At 45.0% G+C, this 12075-nt stretch overlaps 1 protein-coding gene across 2 annotated transcripts; it reads right to left on the bottom strand.

Annotated features, from left to right (window-relative positions):
* Nucleotides 1–2902: 2902 nt before the first annotated feature.
* LOC108028789 (zygotic gap protein knirps) lies at nt 2903–6075 on the bottom strand. 2 transcript variants are annotated; one of them, XM_017100771.3, is made up of 3 exons: nt 5748–6075; nt 4921–4998; nt 2903–4615 (listed from the first exon to the last, which is right to left on the bottom strand). In XM_017100771.3, exons 2-3 carry the CDS (start codon nt 4996–4998, stop codon nt 3401–3403), a joined length of 1293 nt encoding a protein of 430 aa, XP_016956260.1. In that variant the 5' UTR covers nt 5748–6075; the 3' UTR covers nt 2903–3400. The 2 variants fall into 2 exon arrangements, with proteins under 2 accessions (XP_016956260.1, XP_016956259.1); XM_017100770.2 differs by lacking the exon at nt 5748–6075 and adding an exon at nt 5102–5740.
* Between the last annotated feature and the right edge of the window lie 6000 nt (nt 6076–12075).

The raw sequence follows: 12075 nt of genomic DNA, 5'->3' as shown, positions 1-12075 counted from the left end.
CATAGTTTGTTTTGACTATTTGTCAGCGAGCTGCGAGTCTAGGAACACGCCCCTTGCCCTCTAGAGAATCTCGGCGGTAATTAAGGCCGCTACCGGACGCAAAAGCAGCCGAGGCATTGACTCCGTTCAGATTGCTGACTTGCCTTTAACAAAATAATATGCAAATCTTTGCATAATTTCTCATTAGAAACATGTTTCCACTATAATGTGTCAATAATATCTGCGATTTTTTCTATATTGTTTCTTCAATTCCATTGTCAGCTTCAAATGCAAATTGGGTATTTTTTCAGCGCGATGCCACACCACTCCAACTGCAATTATTTAATTTAATAAACATGTTCTTACGACGCGCGTATTATATATGTCTTGCATGCATTAATTTGAAAGCCATAAGCGACGGAACATTAGCATTGCGAACGGTGATAAATAATTAAATGCGAATGCCCATAGAAAAAAGCATGTGCAGGTGCTTGTCTTGAACTATTTTTAAAGATGTGCTCAGCTCGAGCCGCAGCTAAAGTCCGAGTCTTTGTCTCCATCTCCCCGAACTCTATTAGTAATGCATCTATCATAGATCACCCGACAAGCACGCCAAGCACACACACACTCCGTGGGGTCAATAAGGCATCTTGAAAGTCCCCTTTGGCGCCAGGTAACTTGATCTAGCCCGCTTGTCTGCGCGCATTTTCGATTGGCGCCTGCATTTTGACAGTCAATAAAATTTTGAAATGTTATACTTTTGGTCCATTTTTATGCTGAATCGACTTTGCTTCCCTCCGCGTGCCCCATTCTTCTCGTCTTTGTTGTCTAAATGGCTTTTTGATTGGAGAGATTGGAGCGATGAGACAAATGAACCACTTCTTCAGTTTGACAGCCAGGTGAACTTAGGACAGGGAGACAAACGAAAGACTTGAAAGACAACGAACTTGACGAATGATATCGATATACCCAGAAATCGGCGTAAAAGTCGCTCAGATCAGCCGTTGGTTTTGTTTCTCTTAAGGGCGTATGCTTTAATCAGTTTTGGAGTGAGCCAAGCCAGTGACATTAAAGTAATCTGAAGCAAAACAAAAGACTTAAGAAACGAACTTGATTTGGGCGAACATATCTTGTCTGTAAATCTGACTTAGAACTTGCTTTATTTAGTTGGTTTGACTCAGTTCAGGGAAATCGTATTTAAATCAATCTTGATTTAATTTTAACAACTTATTTAATGGTACATACTAAAGAACAGGCTAAAAGGAATTTACCTTGAATGCAAATGCAGTTTAAGTCTTATATTTATATTTTAGTTAAGTAGATATTTTTTACTCTCTTACAAATACCTAATTTAATCAGTTTAATAAGTTATTTAAAAGGTTATAAAAAATTTATGATTATACGCCTTTTAAAAAAATATTTTATTTGATAAAAATTCAAAACAAATTACTTGTATAACAGACATAGGCGATTGAAAAATTTGCATTCGCTGTCTTAATTTTATTTGAAACCTACTTAAGAGTGTATTGACTTCCACGGCCTGAGCTTATCGTATTTTATTTCGTGTGGCTCTTTTTACTATGACTCTTTAATAAACTATAAAAATAAATTTAGAAACAATGACGACAAAACACACGTCGGAATGCGATCGTCAGCGGCACAATGGCGTGCGCTGGTCCCCTGCTCCCCGTTTGCCCCATATATGGGCTCCATCATGCATATTGATGATATGCTGTTCGCTCATCTCTCCCCTGCGATACGATACGGTACGATCCGATTCGATCCAATCGAATCCAATCCCACCTGGATGGTTTATCACCGTTGACGCCTCATGGGTATTTCTTTTTTTTCTTGACACAGCCAAAGTCGAGCACTACGGAATTTTGCATCGGCGAGAAGTCGGGGATCCTGCATAGTTCTCGTGCCGCGGCCGACTGTCCCATTCGTCATCGGGTGGATAAGGCAGTCAGGCCGTCGGGCCATAAACAAAGTTCGCCCCGATCGGCCAGTCAGCCCGGCCGCCTAATTAAGTGATTAAAATTCTGGCCATCAACGGGGCGTATGACTTTCGTATGTGTTAATATAAAGTTTATTATTTGAAGCAGCACGTGGTCGCACTGCCAGGCAGAATCGGCCGGAGATATCGAGGCGGCCCATATCGGAGGAATAGCCATAGGCCTAATGCTCATGACCGCAGCATATAAAACAGGGAGCTCAGGGGGCCAACATGGAATATCTGTGCGTAACATTTGTGGCATTTTTAATTTACTACACAAGCGTACGGCAGTGACTGCAATGGGCAGGCACAGAAAAGCACTTAACGGCTGCTATATCGGTTTTATTATCGGCCATCGGCCATCGCCGATCGACTTGCAACCGAATGTTGATTGAATTTATGCCAAAGCATTTGTTTTCCGTCTCTGTTTGGTGTTGCCATTGACAGGCCACGCCCATTTGGCCCGTGGTTAACGAAAATCGAGGCAAAGACACCGCCGATCAGATACGCGCTCGTATCTGTCCGAAAAGAACTGATTTTGAAACAAGAGTGGTAGCTGAATAGTAATTTATTGGCTTTGATCCTCGAGGAATGCGCGGTAGTCGGGGAAGCTTGTTGACAGCCAGCAGATACATCCGAAAGATAGTTCTGACCGGGCTTATATGGTCCATAATAATGCGGTTAAGTGGGGTATAAAAAGCGGGCGAGGTCGTTAACTTTGGGGAACGTTCTAAACGATCCAAAATGGTATTTAAATTTCTAATATTTATTCAGAACAGTCACAGCTGAAAATCAGTAGATACCACTCAAGCGAGAAGCCAAGTTGTGGCATTAATGAGTTTGAAACAATCATATTTTAAGGATTGTACTTCATTTTTCTGAAAACATAAATATAATTTCTCGCAAAGGTATTAAAAACAGTGTTAGTTTAATTTTTAATAGTTTTTATTTTTCTTTGCATAATACTAAAAGCCAATCTATAGACGTACATCAACTAGAACTAGAATACAATAAAATACTTAGTGACAATAAAGATCATTCTTAGACTTAACAATTTTGTATGTACAATAGCGTTTCGAGGGTGGGAATGATTACTACTTCTACGGCTCTGTAACTTTAAAATACAATTGCAAACAAGCTCAAAGATATATTTACAATTTTCAACGTTTTCATAAAAATAATTTTTGGATATGAGCTCAATAGGCGAGTGTGTGTGTGTGGTGTGTGTATGTGTGAGTGTGCGAGTGCAATGCAACTACCTGGCTAGCTGTCTCTTTCCAGCGAAACCTGTCTGTCCCTGTCTCTTTCGCCTCCTCCAAGTGCGAGCGAGCACACGAACAAAATTTACATTTTCTTTTAAGTAACAAAAATAAACAACGAGGGTTTTGGGGCGACTCCTCCCACTTGGATTTTTTCGCCGTGTACTCAGACACACACGAAAATACCCCTCATGGCACTGGCCGCATTATGGGCCACCGCGAAGCCACCGAAGTGGGTGGCCTCAGCACCACCCAGCTTCTGCCGCTTGACCTCCGCGTGGGTGGTGCTGGGCGAGTGGGAGTGGGAGGAACTGCTGCTGCTGCTGGTGGTGGTGGTCAGGCACTCGGCCTCCAGCTGGTAGAACTTGCGCCGGGGAGCCACCTCCAGCTCCTGATCCTCGGAGCCGCTGTCGTTGAAGCTGTGCACCGAGCTGCGCGAGGTCTTCATGCTCAGGTCCATGGGTCCATCCTGGGCGCTGGCTGTGGCGGTCTGATGCACTGGAGCCACTGGGCTGGTGGTTTCGCCACCAATGGAGCACACGGAAACGGGCGAAAGGCTCTGCATCTTGGCGGCGAAGCTCAGGGGGCTGCTGGTCGGGGTGGCTCGGATGGCAATGGGATGCAGGAGGCTGCCGCTGGACTGGTGGCTATGCACGGACTGGACATCCTCCTCCAGGCACACATCGATGGGCGACTGGCGGGCCGAGAGGGGCTGCTGTGGCTGCTGCTGCTGCTGCACCACCGGTGGCTGGCTGGCGGGGCTGAAGCGGTTCTGCGACTCCACGGAGTCCACGCTCTGGCGGTGCTTGTACATCTCCTGGCGGTAGGCGGCATCCGCGGCCGAAGCCGCTGCAGCGGCCGCGCTGGCATGGTAGCCGGGGAAGAGGAGGTGCGGCGGCAGCTGGAAGGGCGACTGGTGCGGTGCCACGCCCCCCATCATGCTGAAGAAGGGCAGGGCGGCAGCGGGATCGGGCAGATAGCTGGGGTAGCCCAGCAGAGGCATATGTGGGTGACGCGGCACCTGCTGTTGCTGCTGCTGCTGCTGATGGTGGTGGTGCAGATGGGCGGCCATGTCCCCGAAGCCGGGCGTGTGTGGCGAACCCACCGGCGAGGAGGCCGACGGGGCACCACCACCCACTGTGGGTGGCGCCTTGCCCGCCGCCGCAGCGGCCTGCTCGTGCTCCTGCAGCAGGCAGTGGATCTTGAACCAGTTGGAGCGACGGCCGTAGCGGGATCCGCCCTTGGACATGCCCACGTTGTAGCACTTCCTCAAGCGGCAGGCCTTGCAGGTGGTGCGGTTCTTCTTGTCGATGATGCACTTGCCCTCGTTCTTGCACTCGCTGATGGTGCTGATGTTGTTGTACGATCGGCCGAAGAAGGACTGCAATGGAGAAGGCAAAATGTGGGTTAGTCAAATGGTAAGATTATGTTTAAGAATAGGAGGTACTCATTCAAGAAAAAGCAGGCAAAAGGCCGTGACTTCATTCAACATTTTTCAAAATATTTTAAAAATATTTTGGTAATTAAATATCACCAGAATATTCTAAGTCATTTTTTTTACTTTTGAAAGATTCTTGAATGTACTTTAGGCCGAGTACTTCCCCTCACCCCTTTGGGGTCTCAGGAATACCTCGCCTTTAACTCTCTGTACATTTTCTCAATGGTTCTTTTTAAGGCACAACTTACCTTGCAGCCCTCGCAGGTGAAGGCGCCAAAGTGGAAGCCCGCCGCCGGCTCGCCGCACACCTTGCATGTCTGGTTCATCTGTAAAATAGAAAGAAATCCCGAGTTAGTAAGGGTTTAATCCACTGGTCGCTGAGGTGTGTATAGTTAATCCACAGGGCGGCGAACGGCTCTAGACACTAACCAAGTTGAACACCATGTTGTAGTGATATTTGTCGGAATGTTGTGGGATTTTCTCACGATCGATGTGAGGAGGATCTGGCTGTGTTCGATCTGTTCGCTTGGAATGCTGCTGAGCAACTGATGCTGAGCACTGCGCGGCCCAGGATATTTATAGGAAACTGTGAAAAACTCGGCAGGATGGGCGTTTTTTATGATCACAACAGGCCAAAAAACTTAAGCTGCCGGATTATGCAACCCTATGCGTTCATTTTCATTTTTTTCGCGCTGTCCAGTCATAAAACTCAGGTAGATTTTCTTTTTTATACGAAGTCATTACGAGTGCTGCGAAAATAGTGTTCCCTAAAAAAATGCAGCAGTCCCGGACCTTGACGTTCGGCCATAAAAACTCACGCCGATTTTTCCCGAGTCAAACAAAAAATAGAAAATTCGGTTTATGAAAATTGTGATTTTTTTTGCGTGGCCTCCGGGGCCGCAAAAAAACAGGGAAACATGGAAATGTGTTCGCGAGTTTTTCGCGCGAAACAGTAAAAAATCAAAGTAGTGCACAAGGGATCGTAAAATCTGCCGACGGCCGAAACTATGACCCAAAAACAAAAACCGTGAATTGACTTCGATCTCGGGCCGTCTCTCTTCCGCCCAGAACTTACCTTCTTTAGTTTTTTTTTTCGGCTGGGCACTGGGTTTTATGACGACTTTTTAATTGCAGCGATTCGCGATCGTTGCTGCACGTTTTCTCACTTTTGCAGACACTCGATTTTTCGGGTGTTCTCGCAAGCACTTAAGATCAGTCTTTGATTTTTAATCAGGTTTTCGACACTGCGATTGAACGTGGTTGATGTGATATGGTATCTGAATGTCGGAGCAACGCGTTCTTTGGGGAACTCTCGATGTGTGTAACTGACACTTCGGCTACTAGCTGACGACTGATTTCTGGCTGAGAGGTTCGACTGGCAAGAAGCGTTTCTGTGTTTCTGTGTCTCGCCTACTGGCCGAACTCTTTGGCTTATGTACTCGCCACTCACACAAAAGCCGCCCTACCAGTTTCCAGCCCCAGCTCTCTGATAAATCACGGCCAAAACCACCACTCTTGCGGCTCGGATCGAGTGAGAGAGCGATCGGGCACGCACACATGCGCACTGCGCTCAAAACTCCCCTTCGAGTGGAACTGTTAGCGGCCCTGTTAGCCCGCTGTTAAGTCGGTGAATGCCGCAAAACACTCACTCAAGGCGCGTTCGCTCTCTGTGGGTCTCGAGTGCCCTGTAATCCGGCGATTTGCATTGCCCCGATATTATTCGTTATTCGGTTATTTATCAAAGAAACTCGCGTGCTAAGGGCGGCTGGATTTCTCACTCACTCGAACACACACCACCTCGAGCTATTGACTTCATTTTAACAGCGGCTCATTTTATTTGGCATGGGCGGAGCCTTTTGCCCGCTGGAAGTCGAAATGGTTGGGGACCAACTTGCTCTGGGGGTTTCTTGGCAAAGTCCGTCGGTTTTTGGATGTAAAAATCTTTTCCCGCTCGAATGATTTCCCCTGCAGTATGAATCATATCCCACTTTTGCCCTGAATATTATCATATAGCCCCCTATAAATCGATTAAAATGAAGTAAATACCAAGTAAGCCATTAAAACTTTGACATTGAATCATCCACATAAATCTTGAGTTGCTAATTCAAGCAGCTTCCAGGAGTTATAAAAAATACATTTTATGACGGTTATTACCCGGATTCAGTGTGATTCATTAGAATCTAGGCAGATGCTCTCAGTATTTTCTAGAAATTATTCTACTACAAATTGATATAATCAAGTAACCTTATAATTAGTAGCACAATTTTCAAATAATATGTTCAGAATATATTAACAAATATCATTTTAAAGAGAGACCATCAAACGATCACATTAGGTTCGCTACATATTAGAGATACTTTTCCCAGAGCAACACCGACATCATTTTCTTTATGGCTTACATTACAAATATAATACCAGTATCAATCGAACTTAGTTGCAACCCTTTCAAAAGTCAACTTCCCCTTTGTCCAAACAAAGAGCCTTATGGCGGCACTTAACTCTTTTTATGGATATTTATTGTTGTTTACTCCGGGCCAAAGGGAAGTTAGGAGCTACCTGTTTAACCCTTTATGCCGCTAACCTATGTGCTTAACCCTTTTATGGATGCGCATTGTTCCGAAAGGGTTGCTCAACCGAAGGAAAACAGCCTTGACTTTGCGACTGCGAAGTGTGGCTCGTATTATAAAACATAGCGATCTTCTAAACTATGTTTTAGGTATGGGTTCCCTTAAAAAACCTCGTTAGCCGACTTCCCAGAAGATTCCGCATTTGACTTTCGTTTGTTGCATCAGACAGAGGTTTTCCACGTAAACCGGGGAAAATCGCACAAAAGGCTTGTAAAAAAGTCAAAAAGTAACTAGAACCATCCTTCGGTTCCTGCCTCTCGCTTCCCTGCCAGCCACCCGCCTTTTTTCTAATCGATTCATTTTTATGGCCCACCGTTTTTTCTATTTTCTCACACCATAAAAAAGACGCGTTGCCGACGATTCTTTTAAAAAATGCTGCTCAAGCGTTTTCGCGAATTTCCGCACAAGCCAAATGGGTAATTTTCCCCGGGGTAATTAGTTAGCCCGAAAGGAGAGGAAAAAATAAGGACAATGTGACTTTAATCCGGTTTAATCCCCGGCTTAAGTTTTTTGCCGCCCGGCAACGCGTTCGCATCTTTGAGAAGTAATAATAAAAAAACCGAGCCGAGTGTCGCGTCCGCCGTCATAATTATGATCCTAGGATAATCTGCAGCTTAGGTAAGCTGATCCCGCGATTAGGTAACGAAATCTCAGGCTTAGGTACCCACAAGAATTGGCCTAAAAAACTCAGCCTGCAACGCAGCACGTCTGCGTTTTTGGGCCGACTTCGGCCATAAAGTCAGGCCGGTCGTAACCATAAAAAGTCGAGCAGCCGATGGCCATAACCCGAGCCAAAGCAGAGCACCCAAAAACCACCCATCCACCCATCCACCCGTCGAACCCATCCTTCCACCCATCCGCACTTTTTTAAGCGGAAAAGGGATAAAATGCTGGCCCTCCGGCATATGTCCCTACCTTGGAAGCCGGAGTCGGCGGGCCTGAACCAGAACCAGGACCTCATATAAAAAAGTCAATTGTCGCGGGCGAGTTGCGTAAAAAAACGACCACGTTTTCGGGGAAATCACCTCAAGGCCGCCTCGGCGGGCGGCTAAAAAATGGTCGATCGGTAAAAAACACAATAAAAAAGTAACGCACATTTCTGCGCTGACTTTTTGACTTTTCAACTTTATTTTAATTGCCCAATGTCGTAAAAAGGCAGAAGCTGTCGGAAATGCTAGCCACTAACTTGCGCCTAGGTATATGGCCCCTTTGGATCGGATCGGTTCCGGCTGTGCGGCCATATCAGCCTCAAAATGTCAGAGGAGTCAAGAGCCCCGTTCGCATTTACATAGTTTTCGATTGCATCACTTGGCCAAATGACTGTATAACCAGCACAAATCAATCAAATCGACCCAGACTCCGTCCGGACTTGTTCGGATTCGGTTTTCGGACTCTTAAAAGTAATTTGCATATTTTTGATTTAACAGCTCGGACTTAGCATTTTGTTTTGGCATCATTGTTATTGTAATTATGTGCGAGGAATTTGCATTTTCGATATCCTACACAACGCTCGTCTGTCCGCCTGGCCCACAAAGATAAGATTAGGCCGGGTTCTGCTAAATATTTTATGGCCAACATTACAATTAGTAAATTAATGGCTCACGGACCAGAGATTTGGGCATAATACCTCAGATAAACCAATGAATCACATCGCGTTGGATAACAACGCCGTCGAGCCCTGGCCTGAGATGTGTTCATTATCTCCGATGACTGTTCAGGTTTCATTATATAGTAAAAATAGCTTTGATGACCGGCGGCGGACGGCGGCAGGAGAACCTCAGCTTTTCGTTATATAAAATCGGAGGCGGAAAATACTTATCGCTCACAACGGATTTTCTATCTAGCAGGCGGTGTAAGTTGAGAATTGTTCGGTTTAAGCACTATTATTATTCGGTCTTGTTTGGAATGCGCGGATGTTTATCTGGGGAATTCCAAAGATACAATATTAAGGAGCTTAAACAGAACTACCTTTTGTATTTTTCAACAATTATTAATTTTATATGTAGTATTATTATTTAAAAAAAATTTAACAACTACAGGTCATCAAATATGTCCGCTAAGCTGAACCAGCGCATCTACGTTCCTAGCATTATATTTATTAAATTTACTTTTCGCACACATTGGCGAAAAATTAGAAATTCAACCGGGGGGCTAGGAAAAGTCAAAAAAACTTGTTTGGCCAATTTCTCATGGCATCTGGAAGTTCTCGATGTCTTTGATATGTGGTTGGTTCGGTTTCGCCTGACAAATGTCCTCTGTTTAATTGTGTTTCGGTAATGTCTTCATTACGCCTTCGTTGTTCCTCTCGCCCAAAACTCGTTCCGATGGCTTAGCGGGCTTTGCATTTGATATATGGCCACCGTTTATTGATTCTCTCGGCGGGAATTCGGCTACGTAGTGGCTTATCACTGGATCGGACAATTGACATTGTATTGGAATTATGAAATTATGCAAATTCCGAAATATGACTATTGATGGCAGCACCAAACGCGAACAATGCCGGGGCAAAGGGGTTGAAAGGTGCCTAAGACGTTTGGCAAATATGAGATTTTTAATCGAGTGTGACAGCATAAATAATAATTACGCTACAATTATGACAGCAGTCTTTGTCCAACGCACTGCGGATGGGTTCGGGACAGTTCGATCTAAGCCTTTGGCCAAATCTGCGAGTTTTCCGTTGGAGTTTCCCTCAGTTTTGGGATGCTGTCTGGCTTGGACCAACGCCAAACTTCCCACGGATCACGGTGCGGAGATCTAAGATCGCTAACGATATGTTAATGTGGCCCGCAGTACCCACATGTTTGAGATTAGACTCCGCTCCGGGACTGGGCAAAACCAACTAGCGGAAGTCGCGCTGCGGTTTTGGCAATCGAATTTCCAGCCAGGCGGGAAATGCTGCAAATTTTCCAAAGCGCTTCGCGGTTTTTCACACAGTCTCTCCCCGGCCGGCTGATCTCAATTAAATCCGCCTCGGCCGGCGACTCGGGACTTGTTTGATCGGATCCTGGCTTTGGAATTTTCACAGATTGCACAAGTCGGCGGGCCGGGAAGGATAGGGACCGCTTCCTCAGCGACTGACTGCCTGGCAAAACACGGACCCGTAATCCGCGTCTAATGCTCGATAATCTATCTAAGCCGCAAGCAAGTTAAGCTAACTGGGAAAAAACGCCGTCAATGAACAGCCTGCCGGGGATTCCCCGTCGTCACTCACCATCTTGATCTAGGGCTATCGATCCTAAGGGACCGCTCTTACTACGAAGCGAGATTAGCCAACATGACTTTGGTTATACCCAGGTTGGTCTATAAGATCATAATTATCACGGGGAGAGCAGGGTGCTGCAAGCAAAAAATAATCATCCTCTTATAAGGAACAGTCATGATCCCAAAAGCAGTTACGTAACTTTGGTTCTATCCGTAAAAGAAAATCTAAAAAAAAAATTAAAAAATGTTAAGGTTATAATATTTCTTCCAGACTTGATTTAAGTTTTACGGTTTCAGTTTACGGACGCTTTTCCGGCACTTATTTTCTATTTCTGGCACGATCAGTTCGATCATCAAACCCAACATTGATTCCCAGGCTATTGCAACAAGTCCAAGGCCCACACACATTAGTTTCCTGGAAACATATTTCATTGAGTATAAATATGATTTCTCTTATCGATTTTAATGATCGCCCATAAAAATTGTGACCGGATGCCCCCGTTGCCCCCGTTGCCACCCCCTCTAACCCTTTTTTTATTTGTGACTAATCACTGCGGGAAATTTAATATGTAGGATAACTTGAACACCTTAAGCCTACAGAAACAATACAAATTAATCGCTATTTTTGTTATTTTTTATAAGGAATGTAGAATATTTTGCTGAAATCTTAAAGAAAACAATGTCATTTTTCTAAATGTGCCATAATTCAAGTTAATTTGTGTGTATTATTTATAACATGGCTAATTGTTATTATTTTTGTTTATACAATTTTAGATTCAACTTTTTTTCTCAGTGCGCCGAGTATTCAGGGGTTCTGTGGCAACAAGTGCAGCAAACGCCCCAAAAGCGGCGGCAGCGCCAGTCCTCAACGTCATCGTTGGCTTTAAGGTTGAGTACAAAAAGTACTCAGTTATGCAAAGCGCATTTATGCAACGATACCCAGCCAGGAAGAGGGGCAGGTTGTGGGGTTGGGGGTGGGGGTGGGGAAAGGGTTGCCAACGATCGTCGACCATTGACCATCGAACGATCATTTGGAATACGCCTTGGCATTCAGAACGCGCTGCATTTCCTGCCCGCCAACGGGTCAAAAAACTCGCCCACACTTCATAGAGCCGGCTAAAAAGTGCTGAATGAAACTGAAAAATGCACAGAGAAAAAAAATACATAGTTCAATTTTGGGAATTTTTTAAAAAAAAAACTAATATACCTTTTCGTCAGCCCACAACTATTTAACAACCTCTGTTAAATTTTAGCAATTGGCTTTTTAGAACGCTTTATTACCGAAACCTTTCACATATTTTCTACGAGAACCCTAATTCTTAGCCCCCCTTTTTCTAGGTGCCGTTATTCAATTGGGTTTGGCCTAACTGTTGTGCTGTTAATTAATTGTGTGCCCTTTGGCCGATTTAAAATGCGCCACAACGACCCGTGATCGGCCATAAAGACGTCTGGCTGGCGCCGGTGGTCAGAATTTAGGGGTTTAGGCTGGCTCTTCGATTTTCCGAGTCCGCAGTCGAAGACTGGCTCCCAGGCCAGCAATTCATTCATGCTGATCTGTTCCATTTCCAATTAGCT

The sequence above is a fragment of the Drosophila biarmipes genome, chromosome 3L (assembly GCF_025231255.1).
Source record: "Drosophila biarmipes strain raj3 chromosome 3L, RU_DBia_V1.1, whole genome shotgun sequence".
Classification (NCBI taxonomy): Eukaryota; Metazoa; Arthropoda; class Insecta; order Diptera; family Drosophilidae; genus Drosophila; species Drosophila biarmipes.
The sequence above is the reverse complement of the archived record's forward strand: the minus strand, read 5'-3'. Positions and strand labels throughout refer to the sequence as shown.

What these genes read in the sequence shown, in the direction of transcription:
- LOC108028789 (XM_017100770.2), bottom strand. An exon ending in TCACCTGCGAGGGCTGCAAG is followed by an intron (nt 4,616 to 4,920) that starts GTAAGTTGTGCC and finishes TCTCCATTGCAG; the next exon opens with TCCTTCTTCGGCCGATCGTA.